General features: G+C 35.1%; 1 protein-coding gene and 1 pseudogene across 1 annotated transcript; both read left to right on the top strand.

Annotated features, from left to right (window-relative positions):
• Window positions 1-15,246: 15,246 nt before the first annotated feature.
• On the top strand, window positions 15,247-17,190 carry LOC145601848 (alkane hydroxylase MAH1 pseudogene; annotated as a pseudogene).
• Window positions 17,191-18,597: 1,407 nt separating this feature from the next.
• On the top strand, window positions 18,598-25,230 carry LOC145601583 (prolycopene isomerase, chloroplastic-like). Its single transcript, XM_081657626.1, has 9 exons — window positions 18,598-18,885; window positions 20,310-20,533; window positions 20,834-20,944; window positions 21,758-21,811; window positions 22,581-22,868; window positions 23,441-23,632; window positions 23,712-23,870; window positions 24,092-24,328; window positions 24,739-25,230. Exons 1-9 carry the CDS (start codon window positions 18,717-18,719, stop codon window positions 25,051-25,053), a joined length of 1,749 nt encoding a protein of 582 aa, XP_081513752.1. The 5' UTR covers window positions 18,598-18,716; the 3' UTR covers window positions 25,054-25,230.
• The last annotated feature ends 510 nt before the right edge of the window (window positions 25,231-25,740 follow it).

The following is a 25,740-nucleotide window of genomic DNA, read 5'->3' as shown; positions in this document are numbered from 1 at the left end:
TTTTAATTCATTATATGACATATATAACAAATTTTGAAAAAAAAAACAAACAAATAAATAAAAAACCACATTAATTCCAAACGATTCCTAATTTTTTTATGATTTTCAAGATTTTATAAGAATAACAACCTACCTTGATAGAAGAAATTATTGCTTTTGTCATTTTGTGCATCTCAATGAATGCTGTTTATGATAAAAGTTGATTGAAAATGATTTGTGAGAGAGGAGTGATAACAATGTTCCACCAATATGGATAACTTAGGGCCTGTTCTCATTGACTGAACTCAGCTGACCTGATTTCAACGTAAGAGAACCCTTAGTTGATGACATACTTTATGATGTAAATGATGTAATATTGAAGAGGAGAGCTAGTGATCGAGAAAATTAAGGAAATTAAATACCACATGTCTTCATGAATTGGAATTTAGTAAGTTAGCTCCTTATCTTGTACCAACATGGGTCTAGCTAGATTTTGTTGCAAATCGTCGTTTTCACCCAGAGATCTTATACTGTATGTTTGTACGATTACTATTCGATTATAAAGTTTTTTTTTTATTTTTTTATTTTTATTCTTTAATGTGGGACAACTCACATGTAAATATAGAATATTTTTACAGCATAATTTCATAAAAGTTTTGGATGTAAGTTGTAAATTTATAATGTGGACAAAAGAAAACTCGTGTGTCATACAGAGTATATAAATTGGATAATTTATTAAGTTTGGCAATCCTTTATCAACCTTGTCCTGATTAAAGTACTGCACCTAAGTGATTTCTAGCTACCAAGTATTAAAATTTAATCAAGAACAAAGCAAGAGGACATCTATTGGTGTATGTCTATTATTGTTTAGATGTTCGCTTTTATGGGTTTGGGTTTGGGTTTAGGTTTAGCTTCTGGCTAATAAGAGTGAGACTCAGTTACGCAAATTTTGCAAGGTTAAACCTCTAAATCAAGAGATATGTTATGAGAGTGAGAAATAATTCAAGTGGTTAGAGGTTCCCGGCCTTTCAATATCAAAGATTTTGGGATTAATTCTTATCATTTGCCCTTGTGGCTCTCTAAACACCAAATAAAGAGAAAAAGAGAGATATTTTATGGGCACTTGAACTCATCGGTAAAATTTTGTACATTTGAAGATTTTATATTAGTTAAAAATAATACATACTCCCTTTATCCCAAAATAATTGTTTCATAATTAATTGACATATTCAAACTTGAAACTATTATTTTGGGACAAAAAGAGTATTTTGTATATCATTTAGTTTCTGAATGTAACTTCTGAGATGGTGGTGAACAACTTTCAAAACTGTGAAGTGGTAGTTGGCTAGTCGTTTGTTTAAATGTAGCCACCGTGGGTTGGTGGTTTGGTCAAACGGTCAGTTCACTAGTTTTGGCTGGCGAGTGGAGTGAATTTTTTTTTTTTTTTTTGGGTGTTTAGAGAGTCACAAAGGCAAAAATGAGAATCAATCTTAGGATTTCCTAGAATCGGGATGAAAGCTCAAAGCATCAAAGCACTTAAACTATTCCTCACTCTCGAGTGAAGAGAAATATTGAGGCTAGGGTTCGGATTCGGGTTCTTAGTTTTTAGTTTAGTTGCAATTTTGTAAATGTCGTAAGATTAAGGAATTTAGGAGTCAAAGAGTTTGAGTTGATGAGTCAACACTCAGCTCAAGTGAGGCCCAAATGTCTAGTACTATAAAGTTTCCAAGTTCCTAATGGTTTAGTGCCCTTAGGCCCAAAGGTGAAGCACATGATATATGCTTAAATTTTTTTTGATGCAAGATGATATATGCTTAAAATAATTTTATGAAACAAATTTATTGATACTATATTTAAAAAATAAAAATAAAAACTTGAGCCTACTCATGAGCTTTTGAGCCAAACAAAGATAGCCCGGGTTTAACTTGTTAAGATTGTATGTCAAACTTGGTCTAGAGTCAAGCCCACTCGAGCTAGTCCTTGACCGAGCCGAGTCTTAAATAGTTGATGTAGGAGATTATAGGTACTAAATGCGGAATTAACATGAATCATATTCACATAGCACCAAGCCAAGGATCTCATGCATAACACATAAAGAAGTAAGAATTATACCTTTGAAGCGTGATTCCACTAGTGATCGAGCAAGAACAAGGGAGACAAAGAACCCCACGTGTGATTCCTCTACTTAGTCCACGAGCACGGATTAAACCTCCACTAATGCTAGTTAGTTGTGACCGAACGCTTCAATCAACCTTCAACGGAGATTAGAGTCACGAGCACACCACAACACCACCCACGCGCCACCACACGCACCACCACAAGAGGGGGCGCACGGATCTAGGGAGGAGAAGGAGAGAGGGCCGAAAGTGAGAGGGAATTAGGGTTTGGGATCTCTTGGTTGCTTGTCTGACAATTCACAGTGTGTAAATTGTTATATCATGCAACCCTAGGTATGGTTTATATTTATAGATCATATCTAGAAATAAAACCATGTCCAAATCCTAATTGAACTCTACTTACAATCCAAGCCCAAACATAAGATGTGTCATATACTCATGAGGCCCAATAATGGGCCTCTAACTTGTTTAACCCAATACTCTAGTGTGTGACCTTGTAGGATCCATACCATAAGGCTTTGGACCATTTGATAAGCCCAAAGTCCAATTATCATATCTAGCAATAGACAATGGCAACCATATAGTATGAACTTATTATCTCCATAACTGTGATCCTATGATATATCTAGTAATTGCACTTATCGAAGACATAACTCCTTCAATCTCCCACTTGTCTGAGACAAGTGCGCAATATTCAAATTCCTTAAGTCATTTTGTGTCGATTTGATAATATGATTGCATCTTATGCAATCTATATTAATCTACAAATCGTTTCTTGAAAACTGAGTTAGAATTACAAAACAAATGGTTACTATGTAACACATTTGAGCACGGCCATGCATTTTCTGAATTCTCCCTCTTCAAGAGGCCAAAACATGACACATTCCTAATTTAATAGGTAGACTCTATCCAATCTTGTGGCAACTAAAGCTCCCACTCAATTCATGAAGTGACCGGGAAACATCCTTTATAATCCCCATTTACGGCAAGACGTTTGAATGTACCACAGTCAAAACAATCATTGAATAGAAACAGTATTCCACTCATGTCAAAGGAATCCACTAATATATCCGGAAGTTCTATACTTGAACTTCAAAGTAGGTCTATAGTTCGATCCTGCATCATTCATGCATATCCATGTGATTGACCGAGCATTATCACTATGCTCCCATAGCCCATGAAACTGCACTATCCAATCAATCTTACATGCTAGTTCAGTATAAGAAATCATTTATGTCCACTTTAATGATTCCGAACTAGGAACTTAATAATATATGAATTTTGTTCACCTGTGGGGTTTCATTCAAAAGGTCATCAACCTAGTGAGCCCATCAATTCATAATTATTTTGGACATTTTATTTAATATTGAAACCACAATTAAATAAGAGAAATAATAGAATTTCTGATTAAACATAATTCTGCAAATGAATGTATTACATATGTAATTTATTTTCTCAAAATAAAATACAACTTCTAATTACATCATTCGCCTCAATCCAGCCTCACTAGCATGTTTCTCATGCTTTGGAGCTGGAAGGGGTTTAGTAAGCGGATCAGCGATATTCTCATCCGTATGAATTTTGCACATCTTGACATCTCCTCTGTCAACGATCTCTCGAATGAGGTAATACTTCCTCTCTACATGCTTGGATTTGAAATGTGACCTAGCTTCTTTTGATTGTGCAATGGCACCATTATTGTCACAAAACAATTCGATTCCCTTTTGAGCACTTGGTACAATGTCCAGCTCAATTAGGAATTTCTTTATCCAAACTGCTTCTTTAGCTGCTTCAACAGCAGCCATATACTCTGATTCTGTCGTAGAGTCTGCGACAGTGCTTTGCTTCGAACTTTTCCAACTCACTGCTCCTCCATTCAGACAGAAAATGTACCCCAGATTGAGATCTAAAGTCATCTCTGTCCGTTTGGAAACTCACATCCGTATAACCTGTGACAACCAATTCCTTTTCGCCACCATATACTAGAAACATCTCTTTAGTCCTTCTCAAGTACTTAAGGATGTTCTTGGCAGCTGTCCAGTGTGCTTCTCCTGGATTTGCCTGAAACCTGCTACACATGCTTAAAGCATATGCAACATCCGGCCTTGTACATATCATGGCATACATGATTGATCCTATTGCCGAGGCATAAGGTTTATCACTTACCCGTTTCATCTCCTCTGCCGTTTTAGGGCACTGAGATTTACTGAGAGTGATGCCATGAGACATGGGGAGAAATCCTCTCTTAGAGTCTTTCATGGAAAACCTATCAAGAATCTTATCAATATAAGTCTCTTGACTTAATCCAATCATCCTTCGAGACCTGTCTCGATGGATTTTGATCCCCAATATGTATTCGGCCTCTCCTAAGTTTTTCATAGAAAAACAACTTTTCAACCATTCCTTGACTGACTCAAGCATTGGTATGTCATTTCCCATGAGAAGTATGTCATCCACATACAAGACTAAGAAAACTATGCTGCTCCCACTAAACTTCTTGTATACACAAGGTTCCTCTTCACTTTTGACAAAATCAAACTTTTTGATCGCTTCATCAAAACGAAGATTCCAACTCCTGGATGCCTGCTTCAATCCATAAATGGATTTCTCAAGCTTGCATACCTTTCTAGGATTTTCTGGATCTTCAAAACCCTCAAGTTGTGTCATATACACTTCCTCCGTCAAGAACCCATTCAAGAAGGCGATTTTGACATCCATCTGTCATATTTCGTAATCAAAAAATGCGGCGATCGCTAGAAGAATCCGAATGGACTTAAGCATTGCTACTGGGGAAAAAGTTTCATCATAGTCAATACCATGAATCTGTTTGAACCCTTTTGCAACTAGTCTTGCTTTATGGATGTAGGCATTTCCATCCTTGTCTGTTTTAATCTTGTAGACCCATTTGCAACCAATAGGTTTTTACCCCATTAGGCAAGTCAACTAGGGTCCACACTTTATTTTCAGACATTGACTCCATTTCGGATTTCATGGCCTCAAGCCATTTATCTGAGTTGGGGCTCACCAAAGCTTGCTTGTAGGTTGTGGGTTCCTCATTCTCCAATAAGAAGATTTCAGAATCCTCAGTTACCAGAACTTCAACAAACTGTTTGTTTCTGATTCTGACAGACCTACGTGGGGTAGGAGCAACAGTAGAAATTTTCTCTCCAACTCCTTGAAGATTTTCGCATGAATTAGATTCAAGTGGGACGATAGGAGTCTCGCTGGTGGAATTAGCTTGCTCCGACGCATGATTAATCGTTTCATGCGCCCTCGCCTCTGATGTGGTGTTATCCACATCCATTTGTTGCTCGTCTCGAATTTCTTCGAGAACCACTTTACTCCCACTTGGCTTTCTAGATAGAAATTCCTTTTCTAGAAAGACACCATCGCGAGCAACAAACACTTTGTTATCTTCGCGATTGTAGAAGTAATACCCTTTTGTTTCTTTGGGGTAGCCCACAAAGAAACACTTGTCTGATTTAGGGTGTAGTTTATCGCCTTGTAAACGTTTTACATAAGCTTCACATCCCCAAATCTTGAGAAAAGACAACTTTGGAGCTCTTCCATTCCACATCTCATATGGAGTCTTTTCTACAGCTTTGGATGGGCTTCTGTTTAGTATCCTTGCAGCTGCTTCTAATGCATATCCCCAAAAGGATATGTGAAGATCAGTAAAGCTCATCATGGACCTAACCATATCTAGTAGAGTCCTATTTCTCCTTTCTGACACTCCATTTAATTGAGGTGTCCCTGGAGGGGTTAATTGTGAAAGTATTCCACAATTAATCAGATGTTCATCAAATTCTTGGGTTAAATATTCGCCACCACGATCAGATCGCAATGCCTTTATTGTTTTCCCAAGTTGGTTTTGTACTTCATTCTGGAATTCTTTGAACTTTTCAAAGGCTTTCGACTTGTGCTTCATTAAGTAAATGTAACCATATCTACTTAAATCATCAGTAAAAGTAATGAAGTAGCTAAACCCACCCCTAGCTTTTGAACTCATTGGTCCACACACATCTGTATGTATGAGTCCCAAAAGGTCACTAGCTCTTTCACCTATACCCGTAAAGGGTGACTTAGTCATTTTCCCAAGCAAGCATGACTCACAGTTTTCAAATGATTCATAATCAAAAGAAGAAAGTAGTCCATCCTTATGTAATTTCTGGACGCGCTTTTGGTTAATATGTCCAAGCCTACAATGCCATAGGTAAGTTGGGTTTGATCCATCTGTTTTCTGCTTTTTGTGATCTATGTTGTAGACATGAGTTGTATATTCTAAAACATACAAACCATTAATTAACTTAGCATTAGCATATAACATGTTTTCTTTCGAAATAAAACAACGTTTGTCTCTTATTTCAAATGAAAAACCTTCAGTATCTAAAACTGGAACTGAAATAATGTTTTTAGTAATGCTGGGAACGAAATAACAGTTATTAAGTACTAAAATTAATCCAGAAGGAAGTCTCAAATGATAACTCCCAATAGCAAGTGCAGCAACTTTTGCTCCATTTCCTACTCGAAGTGTTACTTCCCCTGGATCTAGCCTCCTACTTCCTTTCAAGCCCTGCACGTCATTAACGATATGAGCACCACAATCGGTATCAAATACCCAAGTGGAAGATGAAGTAAGATTAATTTCTACAACAAAAACATCAAGTAACTCCTTACCTTCTGTTTTCACTGGTGTATAATGGGGACACCCTGGTGTATGGGCTTGCCATCCACCACAATAGAAGCACTGGCAATCTCTCCTAATCAGGTACTCCTCAGCATGGTTAAGTAAGATATTGATCAAATTCGCTGATGATCCCTCATCATTATGAGAAAGTCTCACAATGTCAAAACCAGCATGGAGTGAGAACAAGATAATATCACGCGCAGAATCATCATCGATCGGTTTCCCGAGGACATCCATCTGGTTGATCATATCAACCAATTCATTGACATGGTTCCTCACTGACTGACCAGGTAAGAGTTTCTTTGCCATTATGTTACCATGAATCCGGTAAGTCTCATACCTTAAACTGTCAGCCCAGGAATAGTAAATCTGAGGGATCGAGTTGACGATCTCTCTTACATGTGGATCGTTTGAACCTCCGCTGCCCAATGCCCCCATGCCACCTCTGCAGATAGCACGAAGACATTGATATAAGTTGGTCACCTCATACCGTCTGAACCTATTATACCAACAGTTTGGAATAGATTCCAGTATTAGGTTCTTGACCTTTATTGCATCCAAAACTAATTTTGCATGCATTTCAGGGTCCTGACCAGGAGCACACTTGTTCACAACGGGAACATATAGGCGAGCATCAAGCTTGAAGCTTGTGAGAACATTTCTCAATTCGCCCTCCCATTGCCTGTAGTTTCTGAGATTAAGCCTTAAATTGAGTTTCATTGGTAAATCTGTGTTGTCATATAAGTTATTCATCTACAAACAAAAACAAACGAGGCAAAATTCAATAATTATGTTTAATAAATTTAAACTACCACAAGTTTATTTATTGGTAACTTTAAAGCATTTATTCAATATTTAAATGATCCCTATTGAATAAAATGATTCCAAGATCCTTTAATTGTGCAATAATTAACCGGACTGAGGCCCTGCCATCAACCATTACATTTTCAAGGTGAGTAAACTCTTTACTGATTACAACTCTTGTAATTCTTGGTTGAATAATTAACCATCACATGTTTAATTATTACTCTTAGCTTCAAGGTTCTAAACTGATCTTTAGGTAACCTTGTTGAATATAACCAATTAAAAGTGTAGAACGTGATCTACCCCCACTTCCCCAAGATATATTATGACGCTCTGCTGAGGCCGACCCATCACAAACGATCAAGGTTTTCGTCGGGTTTTTAATTGGAAAAGCTGCATCAATATTACTGGGATCTAGATTTATTATGTTGTGATTGTATAGTGAACTCTAGCGCATCATCAAGCAACATAAATAAACCTAAACATGCATAATCTACTAATGCAATGAAACATGACATAGTATGGCCCCTTAATCCTAAGAAAACTAATAAAGTAAGACGCTCCCACTTGAACCTTCATGGATCTCATCCATCTTGCTCCATTGGGCCTTCACTTCATTGGTTTTCGGATTAACTGCAACCTGTAATTCTATTCTATTCCATCTACTACTAAATAAAATAAAATAAATTACAAAAATACTCAACGGTACGCAGACCGTATTTAGATTACAAAAATACATCACGATGCGCAGATCGTATTTAGAATCTATGGGCCATACTAGTCTATATATAGCAAAAACAATATCATATATTATAAAGTGCCATATAATAAATCACTCATCATGCTTTCCTAAACTACAACATCGAATGTTCACAATAAAGGAAACATGGCTATAAATATCTCATATTTTAATTAATTACTGTAATTAGATAATATCATATATTAATCATGACCAATTATAAAATATCATATATTTTAATTTAGGTATGAGATAGAATCAAATCTTATTTGAAATTATGGAATATAAATCATATTTATATTCCATGATTATCCTAACTATTTTAGGAATTCTATCCTAATTACTTGCCAATCACATATTTTAAATCAATTATTATCCATAAATAATTATGAGATAATCACATTATTTAATCAATTATTATCCTTATAGAATCTTTTGCTCCATAATTATCCAAACTTAACAAAAATAACAACTTTAATTTTGTTAATCATCCTTTTAAAATTTAAAATCTGATTTTAAATAAAATAATTTTTTTTTTTAAAAAAAACCGTGTCAGCCACCGTGGTGTGGCCAGCCGAAGCCAGCCACGGTGGCCGCACACCTTACGGTGTGCGCTGCCCTGCAGTGACGCAGGAACAGCAGCAGCAGCACACGCAAGGGGCGGTGCACTGCTGCGCTGCTCCTTGCTGCCAGACCCAGCCCCGCCCCCTCCCTCCTGGACCACCAGCAGCGACACCACCGTGGCAGCGCCACCCAGCCGCGGTGCTGCTGCTGTCCTTTTATTTATTTATTTATTTTTTTATTTTAATTAATTAAAACAAAACATATTTTGTAAAAATCAATTAAACTTTATGTGGTCCTATTAGTCCCAAAATTAAATCATATTCAATTTTGAAATTAGGGTTCTTGATGAAATTAATCCCCAATTTAATTTAACACTTAAATTAAATAATTTGATCATGAAAAATTCATAATTTTAACATGTAATCAAATAGATTAAATTCCTTAAACATATTACCATCGAAATAAATCAAAATTTAAACACAAAATTTCACAAATTAGGGTTTAAAATTCGAAATTTTCGAAATTAGGGTTTAGGGGTTCGAATTTTTCGATTATTTTAGGGCAAAATTCGGATCAATTGATGGCTAATATGGAGCAAATTAAACACCTTTAATGATTCTATATTGTTAAATCACATTTAAAATAACAATTGACTCATAATTAAAAATTCTCCCTCCTAATTGAATTAAAATTGTGGATTATCAAAGAATTATTACTCAATATATGTAAATGCAAGAGGCTAACTGATACCACTGTAGGAGATTATAGGTACTAAATGCGGAATTAACATGAATCATATTCACATAGCACCAAGCCAAGGATCTCATGCATAACACATAAAGAAGTAAGAATTATACCTTTGAAGCGTGATTCCACTAGTGATCGAGCAAGAACAAGGGAGACAAAGAACCCCACGTGTGATTCCTCTACTTAGTCCACGAGCACGGATTAAACCTCCACTAATGCTAGTTAGTTGTGACCGAACGCTTCAATCAACCTTCAACGGAGATTAGAGTCACGAGCACACCACAACACCACCCACGCGCCACCACACGCACCACCACAAGAGGGGGCGCACGGATCTAGGGAGGAGAAGGAGAGAGGGCCGAAAGTGAGAGGGAATTAGGGTTTGGGATCTCTTGGTTGCTTGTCTGACAATTCACAGTGTGTAAATTGTTATATCATGCAACCCTAGGTATGGTTTATATTTATAGATCATATCTAGAAATAAAACCATGTCCAAATCCTAATTGAACTCTACTTACAATCCAAGCCCAAACATAAGATGTGTCATATACTCATGAGGCCCAATAATGGGCCTCTAACTTGTTTAACCCAATACTCTAGTGTGTGACCTTGTAGGATCCATACCATAAGGCTTTGGACCATTTGATAAGCCCAAAGTCCAATTATCATATCTAGCAATAGACAATGGCAACCATATAGTATGAACTTATTATCTCCATAACTGTGATCCTATGATATATCTAGTAATTGCACTTATCGAAGACATAACTCCTTCAGTTGATACTCCTAAATTTCACAAATGATCTAGTCAACCGCATAATCTCATACTTCATATCTGCTTGTGAAAATTTTCAACATAATGTAGTCAATTATAAACTATGGATCATTGGCAATATATAAAGGTGATAAATAAGTCTTATAGACACGTACCGGATCATAGTTCAATGTGGATGCCATTGGACCGAGTCCATTTGGATACAAGTCATACACCGTATCTATATAAAAAAAAATCTTTTAAGTTGACTGCAAATTGGGTCAATTTCGATTCGAGTCATATCAATTCTCTAGGCATAACATATGTGGACCTCTTAAAGCCTTCCATGCCCGATACGCAAATATAAGTCATGACAAATCTAGTGCCTTTGAGGGTCTGCAATTACTTTGTGTGGAAATCATCGAATGTAGTCATCTTTTGAAGGTTTGCTTTCATGGAGATCTATAATTTCTGGTTAGTTTCGTTCATATCAGTTATATGTACACATCCCATCGTGCTTGGCCTTTTGAGGATAACCAATAAATTTGTAAAACAATACAATAAGTATGTTGGAATTTTGTTAAAGGGCAAAAACTTGTTTTATGTTGACTATTTTATTGTAGAGACTTGAGATGACCTACTCTCTATTATTTTATTATAGAAATATATAGTACTCCTTCCGTTTTTAAATATTTGCTCTATTTCTCCATGCGCGGAGTTTTAGGAGAGTTTGGAGAAAGTATTAAAATATGGAGGTAATGGGGTAGTTGAGAAAATAAAAAATTGTAAAAAACAAAATTAGTGAAAGTATAGGTGGAGAGAGTATTATGTTGGGTCCACAAGTGTGAGAAATGAATTAAATATTGTATAATTTTTTCAAAAAAGGAAATGGAGCAAGTATCTAAAAACGGCCGGAAAAGAAAAGTGGAGTAAGTATTTGAAAACGGAGGGAGTACTCTATATGTCTTAGTATTCTCGTTATTAATTAGTGTCATATCGAACAACTATACATTTTTTTTTTTTTTTTGAAGGGGGGAGATTAAAATTCATTAATAATAAGCCATACGGCACTTACATAAGAGATCGTAATCAAACAATACAAAGACAAAAGAACCAATTACAAATTTGAAAAAAAGGAAACTACAGTTGCACTCGCAAAATGACATTCTGAAGTACCCTTGGCTCATGTAACGCTGTCCTATGCAGCCTCCTGCAAGGGGGTCTGACAATATGTTGTAATTTCTGACGTGAACCTTCATTGGCTTAGAATCCCGTACTCCTCGACCTGAAATCAAAATTGGTGTCGTACACTTCACCAACAAGACAATCTCCAATTCAAACACGGATTTCGGCATGGAAGCATAACCCTTTAGTCCAAACCAACAGAAGATCCAACCGAAGCCCCATGGCCAAAAAACCCGGCTTAAATCCTGCACCAGAAGATCGGTACACCGATCTGCAAACCCCATGTCACCCAACCACACCACACAGACAGAACAAAAAACAAAACTAAAAAACACACAAAGACTCCTAAAAGAAAAAACAGGAATAAACTTAAAAACTAAGACATCGAACAACTATACATTAATACATGAAACTAATTTTTTTTTTTTTTTTTTCGGATTTAAATGAACATGTTTAAACAATTTGATAACATAATAAGTGTTTTTTCTTTTTATGACTTACTACCATGGTATAATAATGAGTATTTGGTTTTTTTTTTAAACTCGTTTGTATGGATGAATTATAGAGATGTTAAAATCAGAATTTATTAATTTTTTTTTCTTGCCAATGAAGGGGATGCGGATGTTGATCTCTTCATCGCAATTCTTCCAATTAAAACCTTCACCCTTTGTACCTTATTGTAATAATGGTGCAAGGCAAGTCTTCTATAAAACATTAAAACCAGCCTCACTTATTAACACCGTCTATAATTTAATACGAGTATTTAAATTTACACTTAGATTTTGCTTATAATAATGGCACTACTGCCTCCTTTTTAAACTGCTAATTAATAGTTGCCTATCCATGTCGGTTTCATCTTTAGACAGTACAATTGATACATAACACAAAAGTTGATGATAAATTGATAAGTATTTCATTCATGTCACAAATTGCAATTCATTTAATTAAGTGTCAACTTCATGGTTTGTTTTCACCGAAGCTGACAGGCATCGACACGGCATGTGCCATTTGAATAACAAGCGTAGGAGCTGATTATAGGGACTTTCAAAATATCTTTACCCGAACAAAGAGGATGAGAGTTTGGTCTATAAACAATGGTAAAGAGATTTCATACTAAAACTAATTGGCAATAATAGGAGTAACTGCTCTATCTTATAAAGTGGAACTATCTTTCTTTTTTCTTCGATGTGGGAAATAAGCTCACAAGTGGGCTACACGTTATTCACAGTTAGAACATCAACTTCTAGTAATCTTATCTCAATTTTCTCATATTTTTGTTCATACTACCAAATATCAATTACCACCCATATGAGCATCAATTGTACATATAGTTCCTTCTTGTCCTCATCCCTTAATTTAAATGCCATCAAATTTCATAGTACTCCACAACTACAACACTCCAAATTGGGAAGAAGTATAGTGAGTTAGTGACTAGTGAGTTGTCTCCATCGTAGATGATGGAGTGCACTACCAATTTATTGATCGATATTGTACAAATAAAGGAGATTAATAGTGCACAAAGGATGATTGGCCTTAATTAATTAGTCGTACATTTGTAAAAGTGTGCCATTTAGACAATTAGTGACACAACTTTTGCTATTACGATATCGTACGGAAAAAATATTAAGCGAAATGAGGTACGTTCTACGTGTTAGTGATGAAAATAAAGGATTTTGATTGAGAAGGATTATACTTGTATTTTAGAGCCGGGATTAATTAGGCAGGTCTTGGGCGGAGATTAGGTGATTGGTGGGGAAAATTAAAGGTGGGGTTTAATTAAGTTCGTGGGTGTTGATTTTCAAGTGGGGATGGGGTGGAGATGGTTTTAAATTTATACCGGCTGTGGTGGAGATGGGATGAATTTTGAACCCTTTGTAAGGATGGGGGATGAAATTGTTAAACAGGGATGGTTGGGAATGGAGATGGGAATAGGAAGGTCAACATCCAACTTGCTATACTCTATTGAATCCTTGATGTTACCCCAACCCATTTTTATTAAATCACCGGACATATATATATATCCTAATTTACACATAGTATATCCATCGATGTTCGATAGGAACATCAATGAAACTGATAGGCACAATAATACAACTGTACATTGATTTGATTGTAAAGTTTGGTACTGTATCATGTCATCTAGAGTGTTCTATGCTATGTCGTAGTAGTCTATCCAACTTATTAGCATGCAGAAAACAGGACGACAAATTAATCAATGGGCAAGCCGGCAAGGAAAGGGCATGCAATTCAATATCCTTCCAAGTTAGTGTGTATAGAAATCAAATAGGCTGTAAAGTAGTTTTACTTTTATTTTTTTTTATAAGGAAATCCAATAATAACATTGTTTTTTTTTTTTTTTTTTTTTTTTTGTGGTGTTTAAAGAGTCACAAGGGGCAGGGGTAAGAATCGATCACAGGATCTCCTGAAATCGGAAGGAAGCTCTAATCACTTGAGCTATCCCTCACTCTCTCATCCAATAATAACATTGTAATTCTCAATTCCTCTGCTTATAATTTTACAGAAACTTGTACACCAGACACCTATGTTGATGTGGCATTGTGAGAGGGGAGCATTTAAGGTTTGCTCTCCTCTCTAAATACTTTAATAAAATATGAGTGATTTTTATAAGTGAAAAATAGGTAAATTTTATTGAATATTAGCCAATTGTTGATTATTTATAGGTAAATTTACTTTTTATGTATAAATTAATTTACTGTTTTGAAAATAATTAAAATACTCCATATGATAGAAAGTTTTAGATGCATGCGATGGTAAAACTATATACAATGTTTTTTTGTGTTTAATAAGCCACAAGGACAGGTAATGAGAATTGATCTCGGTATTTCCTAAAATCAGGAGGGGAGTTCTAATCATTTAAGTTATCTCTCACTCTCAAACTATAAACAATGTATGTACAAGATAATCACACCCGGACCTAGCCCAATACAATTATTATGATTCACTGAAAGATATATATGGATCAAAACATATACATTATAACATTAGTGCGTGGTTACAAAAGATAATGTCAAAGATACTAAGGGTCTGTTTTGATTCACTGAATTGATGAGCTGAACTGAACTTATTGGAGCTGAACTGAACTTAACTGAATATTTTATGACGGAAGAAAATTAAGAACTGAATTAAATTGAAAATAATTTAAAGAGAATAGACCCTAACATAATAATATTTGATATGATCTGATAACTTATAAGAAGATACCAAGAGATACATGGACTGAGTATATATCTCTAATCTCTATATAACAATTCTATATTTGAAATTTGGTTTGATCACATATAAAAATTAAATTAATACCACTATTGATAGTACATTTCCACCCATCCAATCCTACCGATGTATCCTAACATGTGTTCTTTTTACATGTTTTTCGCTAATCTAAATACTTATGAAACTTATTTAATTTAAATTGACATGAACTTTTTTGAGCTACTAAACTTATTAGCTGTATATTAAACTGTAATAACCTTTGATAACTCTAATCTAATCTTATAATAATTTTTTTTTTTTTTTAATTTGAATTTATCAAAACTTATTAATTCTTATCAAAACTTATTTTTACTTCATTTCGTAATGCCCCTATATCTACAAAATGTGTGTTATAATAAGGACATAAATCTTTCCATTATTAGATCTTTTGTACATTGTATATCTTCTATTTAATTATTTAAATCTTGCACAAGGATTTCCTAATTAAGGTGCATCCATTATTCATGTCCTTTCTTTCACAATTTTATATCAATAATGCTCTTAACTCCTTTCTATATAAAAAGGGACTATCACTATTGTCCATAAACCTAAACCATAATAATTCTCCTAGAAAAGAAATACACCATATATTCTCATCTTAATTTTCTAGCTTAAGCTCATCATATTACTCCTTTCACCAACCATGGAGTACCTCGAAATCTTTCTAGTACTCCTCTCCTTACTTCTCTTTGGCTACTTCTATCGTAACAACATCGGGCTCCCGACGAATTGGCCTATAGTTGGGATGCTTCCGGCACTCCTTATAAACGTACATCGAATTCACGACTATTTCATTGAAATCATGCTAAAATCTCAATTGACCTTTTTTCTCAAGGGTCCTTGGTTCACCAACATGTACTTGCTCGCGACCGTTGATCCAGCCAACGTTCACTATATTATGAGCAAGAACTTTGGGAATTATCCCAAGGGTCCTAAGTTAAATGCAATTCTTGATGTGTTAGGAGATGGAATTTTTAACACGGATTTTAGTGTTTGGCAATATCATCGAAAAATGGCTCATTCTTTCCTTGGTCATCCAAAGTTTCATCATTTTTTGGTTAAGAAAACATGGGATAAGGTGGAAAATGGACTTATCCCGGTTCTTGATCATGTGTCCGAGGGTTCTATCGAGGTCGATTTGCAAGATTTGTTTGCAAGGTTCACGTTCGATACAATATGTACCATCATTATGGATCATGATCCGAGGTCTTTATCCGTCGATTTGCCTAGGGTTCCATCCTCGAAGGCCTTGGATGATGTTGAGGAAGTGATTTTCTATCGACATGTTGTGCCACCTTGTGTTTGGAAGTTCCTTAGGTGGTTGGATGTAGGAGAAGAGAAGAAGCATAGGAAAGCTTGGGAAACTCTTGATGATTTCATCTATAAATGTATAGCTATGAAAAGAGAGGAATTAAGTAAGGAGCAATTATCCAAGCAAAAGGAAGACAATAATGAGGTGAGTAATGATCTATTAACGTTATATATTAAACAGGATGAGAACCACATGACTCCACTTGGTAATCAAGGCGATAAATTCTTAAGGGATACAATTTTGAATTTTTTTGTAGCGGGACGTGACACAACTAGTGCCACGTTGACTTGGTTCTTTTACCTGCTTTCACAGCACCCAGATGTTGTTTCTAAGATTAAAAAGGAATTAGATGGTATAAAAATAAATAGGATGAACTTTAAAGAGGTGAGTGGTAAGTTAGTGTATCTTCATAGCGCATTATGTGAAACTTTACGATTATACCCTCCAGTTGTGTTCGAGGCCAAATCCCCTCTTGAGCCGGACATATTGCCAAGCGGTCACCATGTGAATCCAAACATGGAAATTATATTCAACATGTACGCGATGGGAAGAATGAAATCTATATGGGGAGACGATTGTTATGAGTTTAAGCCGGAGAGATGGATAACGGAACAAGGGAAGGTTAGACATGAGCCATCGTACAAGTTTTTAGCCTTCAATGCCGGGCCAAGAACTTGCCTAGGGAAAGAAATGGCCTTCACACAAATGAAGATTATCGCGGTTGCCATAATCCAAAACTATGACATTGAACCGGTAAAAGAACATCTTGTTGCTCCTAATCTCTCTATAATCCTTCACATGAAGTATGGGTTTAAGGTTAAGATACTTCGTTCTCAGTGATTAATAGACCTAATCAATGAATAATTGTATAGTTTCCGTTGTTAATGATTTTTGAGTGAGCCTATTTTGTGGTTGTGTTTGAATAAAGTTATGTATGTAATTTTATTTTATTTTTATTTTTTTTAAATTTGAAACCAAGTTACGTATGTAATTCAACAAGGTAATTAATGAGAAGTTGCACCAGTACTACTACATTGTCTTATTGTACGCAGAATTTATTGCGTTATATGTGGTATCACATGCAAATCGTTTGGTACTTTCTTCCTTACGATAGCATTATCCTTAACTATGTATCTAATGTCTCAAGTCTCTCAACCATACAACAATTTAATTTAATAGATTAATTCTCAAATGAACCTGGTTCACATTAATTTATTGTGGTTCATTAACATTAGAGACAATATAATTGTTTTATTAATAAAAGTTATTATGTTGAAATAAAAGTTAGTGTGACATTATAAAAGTTATAACAGGTTAATTAATTTTTTTAAAGAAATTTTTAATACAATGAACAATATAGATAATAAAGATCACTATGTTAAAATTAAATCACTATTTAACATAGTGTTGTACTTTAAGTTCATAATAACATTAAGGGTCACACAAGTTTTAAAAAAGGTTACTACCTTAAAAATAAGGTTACTATAATAAAATTAGGGGTCACTATATTGAATATAATGTCAGTTACGTAATATTTTCTGAATTTAATAATCTTTATAATTATAATTTTAATTTTTAACACTATTATACTTCGTAGATAATTCTCAAGACTACATACCTTAAAAGAGCTGAAATTTAAAATTAAACATTAATTACACCCCTTAATACGTGATTTTGTCATACAACTCCTAATTAATTGGAGTACCTTCTTATATTGATCGATAAAATGTACTCCATTTTACTTTACTTTGCATTAAAGGCCGCATATCATTACTCTAAAAATTAAAAATTACTAGGTAATTTCTGATATGATGTCACAAGCACTGCTTACTGCTTAGTACATAAGTCCAGCCATTATTATTAAGTCCACAAGCTTTTTATAAGTGTACATATTAAGTTTGGAAATCAATTACATTTCAAAATTTTCATATATATAATAGATCTTATAATTACTATAAGGTCAAACCGTAAATAAATCTGGTCAAACCATGTTAGTTATTCTAAAATCAAAAGCAATTAATATTGTCAACTAAATAACAGAAATAAATTAGAGTTGGGCATGGATCAGGTCGACACTAGGGTCGATTAGATACGACACGAAAATGATCCAACCCAACACAAGAGGTACACTAGTGACTAGTGAGTCATGGCTTATGGGTTGTGCAATGAAATTCTTTTTAATTCTAACATAAATAAGATAGATAACATGTACGTCAGCTCGTTATGCCAATTAAGGGTTTGCTGCCTTGCTGGTAGTATACTTCGTACAACACAAGCTCAACGCGACACAATTTTTTTCTTAACTCTATTAAAAACAATCCATTTAAACACGAGACACGCTAACATGACACGTGAGCTTGTATGGATCGGCCCGTGTCCAATAGAAAATATTAGACCAAAGGAAGAAAACGTGGTTAGTTAATAGCTATAGAAATCAAAAGGCCAAAAGGAAGATCATATTCTACCCAAAATCCCATCTCTCTCTCTCTCCTCATTTCTACCTTTGCTGCATAACATTCAGCAGCCTATTGCAAATTGATGCTCATATTTCAGCTTTAATGGCATTTTCTGGTATCTCAATTCTCCCAAAATTCCATCATCTCCCATTTTCAACTAAGTTATTCCCTCCAAATTCTCAATCAAATTCAAATAAATCATCAATTTTGGCGCGAGTTTCCAACGGTCAGCCACCTGCTGCCACCAACGGTCTCCCTCCTTCGATTACAGGTGCTTATCATTTCGTTGTTAATTCAATTCGTAAAATTTCATGTGCTATTTCTTGATTTTGGTTTAATTGATCATAATTTATGCATTAGACTTGTTAATTACAGTTATGGTACTAAATTCCGGCCAAATTTTGGTTTACAATTTCCAGTTACAAAGTAGTAACCCTTGATTTCGATGGAAATTTGGGATTAGGGTTTTGATTATATTGCTTTTTCAAATGGTGCATTGTCTAGTAGAATTATAAACATTGACATGAAATTAGGGATGTTAAATTGTGAATGTGCTATAAAACTGTTAGTAATTTGGTATCCGATTAGGTCTGGCAATTTGGTATCCGAGGTGATCCTAATGATCAACATGTTAACTATAACGGTGGTTTTGGCAAAGGTATGTTGGATCCTAAGAGGTGAAATTAGGTCTAAGCGTTGTCATTGAAGCTATATGCAATGAGCTTGTCGTCGTAGGCAACCTTTTCTTTGCTCTATGGAGTAATGGAATATGCCACTATACTAGAATGCTTGGGCATTAGGTGTTGAAGGAAGATTTTTGGTACTTGAAAAGGTCGCCATTTTGTTTCTCTTGTATTTTTACATTAGCTTTCATGAAAAAAATAATAGGATATGAGTTGTAATCTGAGTGATGGGATGTCGAGGAAGGGGATCCGATTAGATTTCATGTAAGAGTTACATGACATTATGTAAGGAACAATTGAACAAACCATCGGGTTAACAATTGTTGCATTGGCTCTTGTCTTATGTGGTTATGAATTTGATGCGAACACCTTATTTTTTCCCTTCATTCATCCCTATGTTAGCAACTATATTTCTGATGAGGTGTTTGTTTCAACCCTTGAACAAAATTATATTAGTTCTCCTCTTGTGAAATAGTTTCCTGATATCCTTCCAATGATTGTGTGTGTGTTTTTTTTTTCTTTTTTTTTTTTTTGTTGAACCAGGAAGATTTTTATGATTTAGTACTTTGAAACTTTTTACTCATAGCTGATTCAAACTTTGATAAAGTATTAAAAGTGGAGGTAAGATTGTGGAAAAGCTAAGGCTTACTAAGTGAGAGAACAATATTCATCCCAGGAAGAGTACTCTTGAAAAGTTATCTAGGGTGTGCTCCGGAACATGAGTGAGGACAAAGTGCGCTGAAAGGATATGTCTTCATCTATGGTCTAGTCATTGGTCAAAGACTTCACAAGGGGTTTTTAAGGATGTTCTTCTATTCTCTTAAGGTTGTCATTTGAGGATTTCTCATCCTTTGTAACCTTTGGATTGTTCTATGTTAGGCTTTGTAATAAATTATACTACAGTTGTTCGGGTGCATAAATATCATAAATTCCTTCTGAAGGACATGCTTTAGGATTACAATTCAATGTAGAGGCAATCTGAATAGCATTTTCCTACTTGCACATCTTGCAGGCAGACCTGAGGCTGATGTAGTAGTCATTGGGAGTGGCATTGGAGGACTATGTTGTGCTGGACTTCTAGCAAGATATGAGCAAGATGTTCTCGTGTTAGAAAGTCATGACCAACCTGGGGGTGCCGCTCATGCATTTGAAGTTAAAGACTATAAATTTGACTCTGGACCTTCTCTGTTTTCTGGATTTCAATCAAGAGGTCCTCAGGCAAATCCACTTGCACAAGTAATTTCCTTTCTTCAGTCCCTTTAACTTTACTCTTGTGTTTTGTTTAAATGTTTCTAGATCCTTGATCTTAGTATTTTACTCTGTTTAGCAAGATGAAACTAGCTTGATAGATCCAAGTGAGTCACAAAATTGATAAATTAAGTAACAACTATACTTAATCTAGAACCACAAGAAGTGAATGAGCAATACATATTTGTCAAGGATGTTTACTAACATACCTTCATATCAAGGAAAATTTAAAATTATATGCAGAATATCTTATAGCTTCCTTGAACTCTACTAATTTCCTTCTTGCAGGTGTTGGATGCCCTTGGTGAAACAATACCCTGTGCAAAGTACGATTCATGGATGGTTTATTTACCTGAAGCAGATTTTTTGTCAAGAATTGGACCCACAGAATTTTTGAAGGTGATTCCATAATTGCTAGTGTGTTCTTCCATTTTCATTTGTATCCTAAAATTGTACTCTGTAATATTTAATTATGTTGTGAGGTAAGGTATTAGAGTATATCATGAAATGGAAAATTTGAGTGTTATTAATGGGGAGGAAGAGTGAATCTGCTCTGTTTGGTGCACTTACTCTATGAATATTGTAGCCAAGTTATATGACTTATATCTACAAAGTTTTACTCTGCTAAATTAATTCATAAAGGTGTAGTGTTATTTCCTAAGAATTGTACTAATTTGGTTTGTCCTATAAAGAAGTATGGTATTCCCTCAGTTTACTGGTGTCTTGGTTAAAGTGCTCAAAATTTGGTTAAAGTGCTCAAAATTTGACCACGGATTCTAACCAATATGCAAGGAAAAAAGTTTATATATATAGTCATTTCAGCTCTTGTTAAAATCTTCCTGATATGTAGTTTCCAAAAAGTAACCTTTTGTTATTTTTGAAAATACGGAAGAATTAAAAATATTAACGATTAAAGAAGAGCATCAAAAAGTGAGAAAACTTAGTTGGGTACATCAGATGAAAACAGAGGGAGTATAAGAATCTAAAGTGAAATGAAAGGATAGGAGAATCAGCAAATTACTATTTGTTAACTAGGTAGACAAATGCTTTGGCCGCACTTCCATTCTTCAGATAGATAGTTAGACATTCATCCTTTAATCTAAAAAGTATCTGTTGGGATATATTGTTTGACAAATAGGTATTACTTTATTTTAGCTTTAATTATATCAAGTGCACTTATTCCAGTTCTAATCCAACGAAATAGATTTACAGGATCTTGAGAAGTATGCAAGTGCCAATGCAGTGCAAGAGTGGAAAAAGCTTCTTGTGAGTACCATTGTCCTCTCTTTTCTTATGTTTGAACATTTAGGGGGGCGTCAAGATCCAAAGGGTCTCTGTTATGTCTTGAAGTATGTTCTCAGTTTTTGTGAGTAAATTGATACTGAAGAAGTTTTTACTCCTGTTAAAACTGCTATCTGATATATATGGCTGTCATGATAAACGATCGTCTATGCTTCATATGGGGATATAGGAGTGATGATGAACCCACCTTGTGCATGAGCTAATTAAGCTTGGCTCAGTCCTTAACAACTTGAGCTCAATTTTGATGAAAGTCATAAATAACAGATAGCAATTTTTTTTTATTGCCAATAGTCAAAGTGGTTAAATTAAATAAAAAAAAGTAGGGATTATTCAACTTTTATACACAACTTATAAGGACATTTTTTTAAATGCAATAGCATGAATTTCACAAAAGTCTTGTAGGAGTTTCAAGCAGAAAAATAATTAGCTTTGAAATATGACCTAAAGTAGCATTTTGTTTGAATCCAATTGAGTGGTGAATTTTGAGCTTGCCATTATCAGCTAAGCTCAGCTCCTTATTACCACAAGCTTGGGAAATGGGAACTGGTAAGTCACGGAGGCATGCTAATTTTTTTGAGCACTGTTCGCAAAGTCATCTATAAAATTATAACAGGCTTCTTTTATAACTCATGGCTATGGGGAACTCTAGCGTAGTGTGGTACATGGAAGTCTATAGTAGGGGAATAGATGAATTAATTGTTTTGATCTCTTAACAAACTGCTACTTATAACAGGATGCCATACTGCCTCTGTCTACAGCAGCAATGGCTCTCCCTCCTTTGTCTATAAGAGGTGATCTGGGTGTCATTTCAACTGCTGGAGCTAGGTATGCTCCTTCTTTATTGAAGTCTTTTGCTGCGATGGGACCTCAAGGAGCTTTAGGTGCAACAAAGCTTCTCCGACCTTTTTCTGAAATAGTTGATTCACTGGGACTAAAAGATCCTTTTGTACGGAACTGGGTGGATCTTTTGGCTTTCCTTCTGGCTGGTGTCAAATCTAATGGTATTCTCTCAGCAGAGATGGTAACTATTACCCCTATGTGACCAGCTCACATCTTTAGTTGCATGAAATATTATAAATTTATTCTCGTTTCTCACATTATAATAGATGTTAGTTGAATACTTTGGTTGCAATTTCCAAATTTGGCATTGGCACTATAAAATGAAGACCAAAAATCTGCTCTTCTACTTTTCTGAATAACAGCAAATTTGATGTGTTGAGATTAACACAGTAAGTTACTGGAAAATTTATATTCTTCCTTTTCTTGTATTTAAAGACAATTACTGAACCAAGGAAATGAGCAATTGCAGTCTGGAAATTGTCAAGAGCATAGTCTCCTTGGTTCTAAATTCTAATTTACAGTCTAAGATGACTTGCCTAGTAAGATATCTAATTCCAGTGGATTGAGTACTGAATTGCTTATTGTCTTAGATACACGACTCTATAAATAGTACATTGGAATTGTATAATATGTATTACATTGATCTTCTTAGGTTAATCAAGTATTCACCTTTTTAAATCCTTTAATAATTATGTCCTTGCATTGTGAAGATGTGACTAATAATCACTCACTTCATCTGTTCCTAATCTGCAGATTTACATGTTTGCTGAGTGGTACAAGCCAGGATGTGTTCTTGAGTACCCCTTACATGGAAGTGGAGCAATTGTTGAGGCATTGGTTCGTGGAATTCAAAAGTTTGGTGGAAGGATCTCCCTACGGTCTCATGTTGAGAAAATTGTTGTTGAAAATGGAAGAGCAGTTGGTGTTAAACTCAAAAGTGGTCAAGTAAGTGGATAAAGAGAACGAGATGGCAGATAGATACATCCGCTGTGTAGAATCTTATGTTTACTCTGCTCTCCCACAGTTTATACGCGCAAAGAAGGCAGTTGTCAGTAATGCATCAATGTGGGACACTGTGAAGCTGTTACCAGAAGAATCTGTACCTAAGACATTTCAAGAGAGAGTTAATTCAACCCCACAATGTGAATCTTTTATGCATCTGCATTTGGGTTTTGATGCAGAGGTGAGTTATCTTCAATTTTCTAGTCTGCTTATTTCTGGTTGGCTTTATGTTGGTTCAAAATTTTCGTTCATGTTGTTGCTCTTCAGTTTCTATGATAATGTTATCTTGAATATGTTTCTGCAATTTTCTCTTCATGTGATCCTGTCATCTTCCATCATACTTGTCCCTTAGCATGATTTTTACAGAATATTTGTACCATTACTTAAGGCTTGACCTTCCAGGGTTTACGTGAAGACCTGGGTATACATCATATTGTTGTGAATGATTGGAAGAGAGGAGTTGATGCAGATCAGAATGTTGTTTTGATATCAGTTCCCAGTGTTTTGAGTCCAGATTTAGCACCTCCTGGTAAGCATGTACTACATGCATACACACCAGGAACGGAACCTTTTGAAATATGGGAAGGGCTTGATCGTAGAAGTGATGAATACAAAAAACTCAAAGCAGAAAGAGCCGAGGTGAATCTCCTTATTCTCGTTTTTCATCTTGTTGCATGTCTAACTGATACTGGTCACAAAATATTTTGTTGTCGTGGCTGTTTTTCCCTCACTAGGCTATTGAAACTATAGAACCCAACAGCCCATTATAAGTTGCTTTTCTTGTTCATGCACTAGTTTGCAAATCCCCCCACCCCCACTCATTCCGGAAAGAAAATTTTATGGAGCCACCCTCTCGTCTGTATCCTATAACACCCCGATATTTTGAGGTTGATATAGTATATACGAATTACTTATTGATATTTGATAACTTTTGGATGACCATTATCTTGGAAAACAAATTGTGTTCACTGCCTAGTTATAATCATGTTTAAAATCTCCCTACATTTATTTGGTACTTGATGAAAAAGATCATTTGTGAACACACACAGGTAATGTGGAGTGCAGTAGAGAGAGCACTTGGTCCAGGTTTCAACAGGGATAAATGTGAAGTAAAGATGATTGGAACACCATTAACACATCAAAGGTTTCTTCGAAGAAATAGGGGAACATACGGTCCAGCAATTGAAGCTGGCAAAGGCACATTTCCTGGGCATGCAACTTCTATTCCACAACTATACTGCTGTGGAGATTCCACATTTCCAGGCATTGGAGTTCCTGCTGTTGCTGCAAGTGGAGCCATTGTTGCTAATTCCCTCGTTTCTGTATCTCAACACTCTCAGCTTCTTGATGCGATTGGCATCTAATATTATTAGTCGAATACGTGTATCTGTTTTAGCTGGTATATAAATCTATTCCTCATTGCATACTAGAATTTTCAGCATTCTGGATTGATTAAACAAATCCTGTATACCAAATGTATAATTCTATTTTTTGGACTCTGAATTGAGATGTAAATGACCAGTTTCTCTTGAAAAACTTCATCCCACATAGTCAGCAAATGATCTAGTGCAACACAAACAAATTTATTCTTAACTTGTACATTAAAAAAAAAACATATAGCATGAATTTCGAAATTGATTACAGTATTGCATTGATCAAGTTCTGTACCAAAGCATACGACTGAAACATACATCTATGATAAAATGGTCACTTTTTAAAATATATGCTAGTTCCGAATAAGAGGTTGGAGGTTACATCTACATTTATACGTACTACGTTTTAATCTTAGTATGCACCATCCTTCACTAAAATACAAAAAGAACAAGAATTCCTATTCCATTTCTTAATACTTCGTATATGATGATTTTTACCTCAATGTTTATTTGAGGTAAAGATGTTAATATTTCAACCAAAAACAATTTAATGGGAGAGTTGTTGAATTATCTATGTCATCAATTTCATTTTCATCTTGAATATAGCAAGAGTTCTTGAAGAGAGAACGAGCTAAACTTAAGTTAAAGCAGTAGTTGGGCCTAAACCAATGACATTGA

This window comes from Chenopodium album, chromosome 21 (genome assembly GCF_948465745.1).
Source record: "Chenopodium album chromosome 21, dcCheAlbu1.1, whole genome shotgun sequence".
Lineage (NCBI taxonomy): Eukaryota > Viridiplantae > Streptophyta > Magnoliopsida > Caryophyllales > Amaranthaceae > Chenopodium > Chenopodium album.
This window is presented reverse-complemented; position numbering and strand designations above follow the sequence as displayed.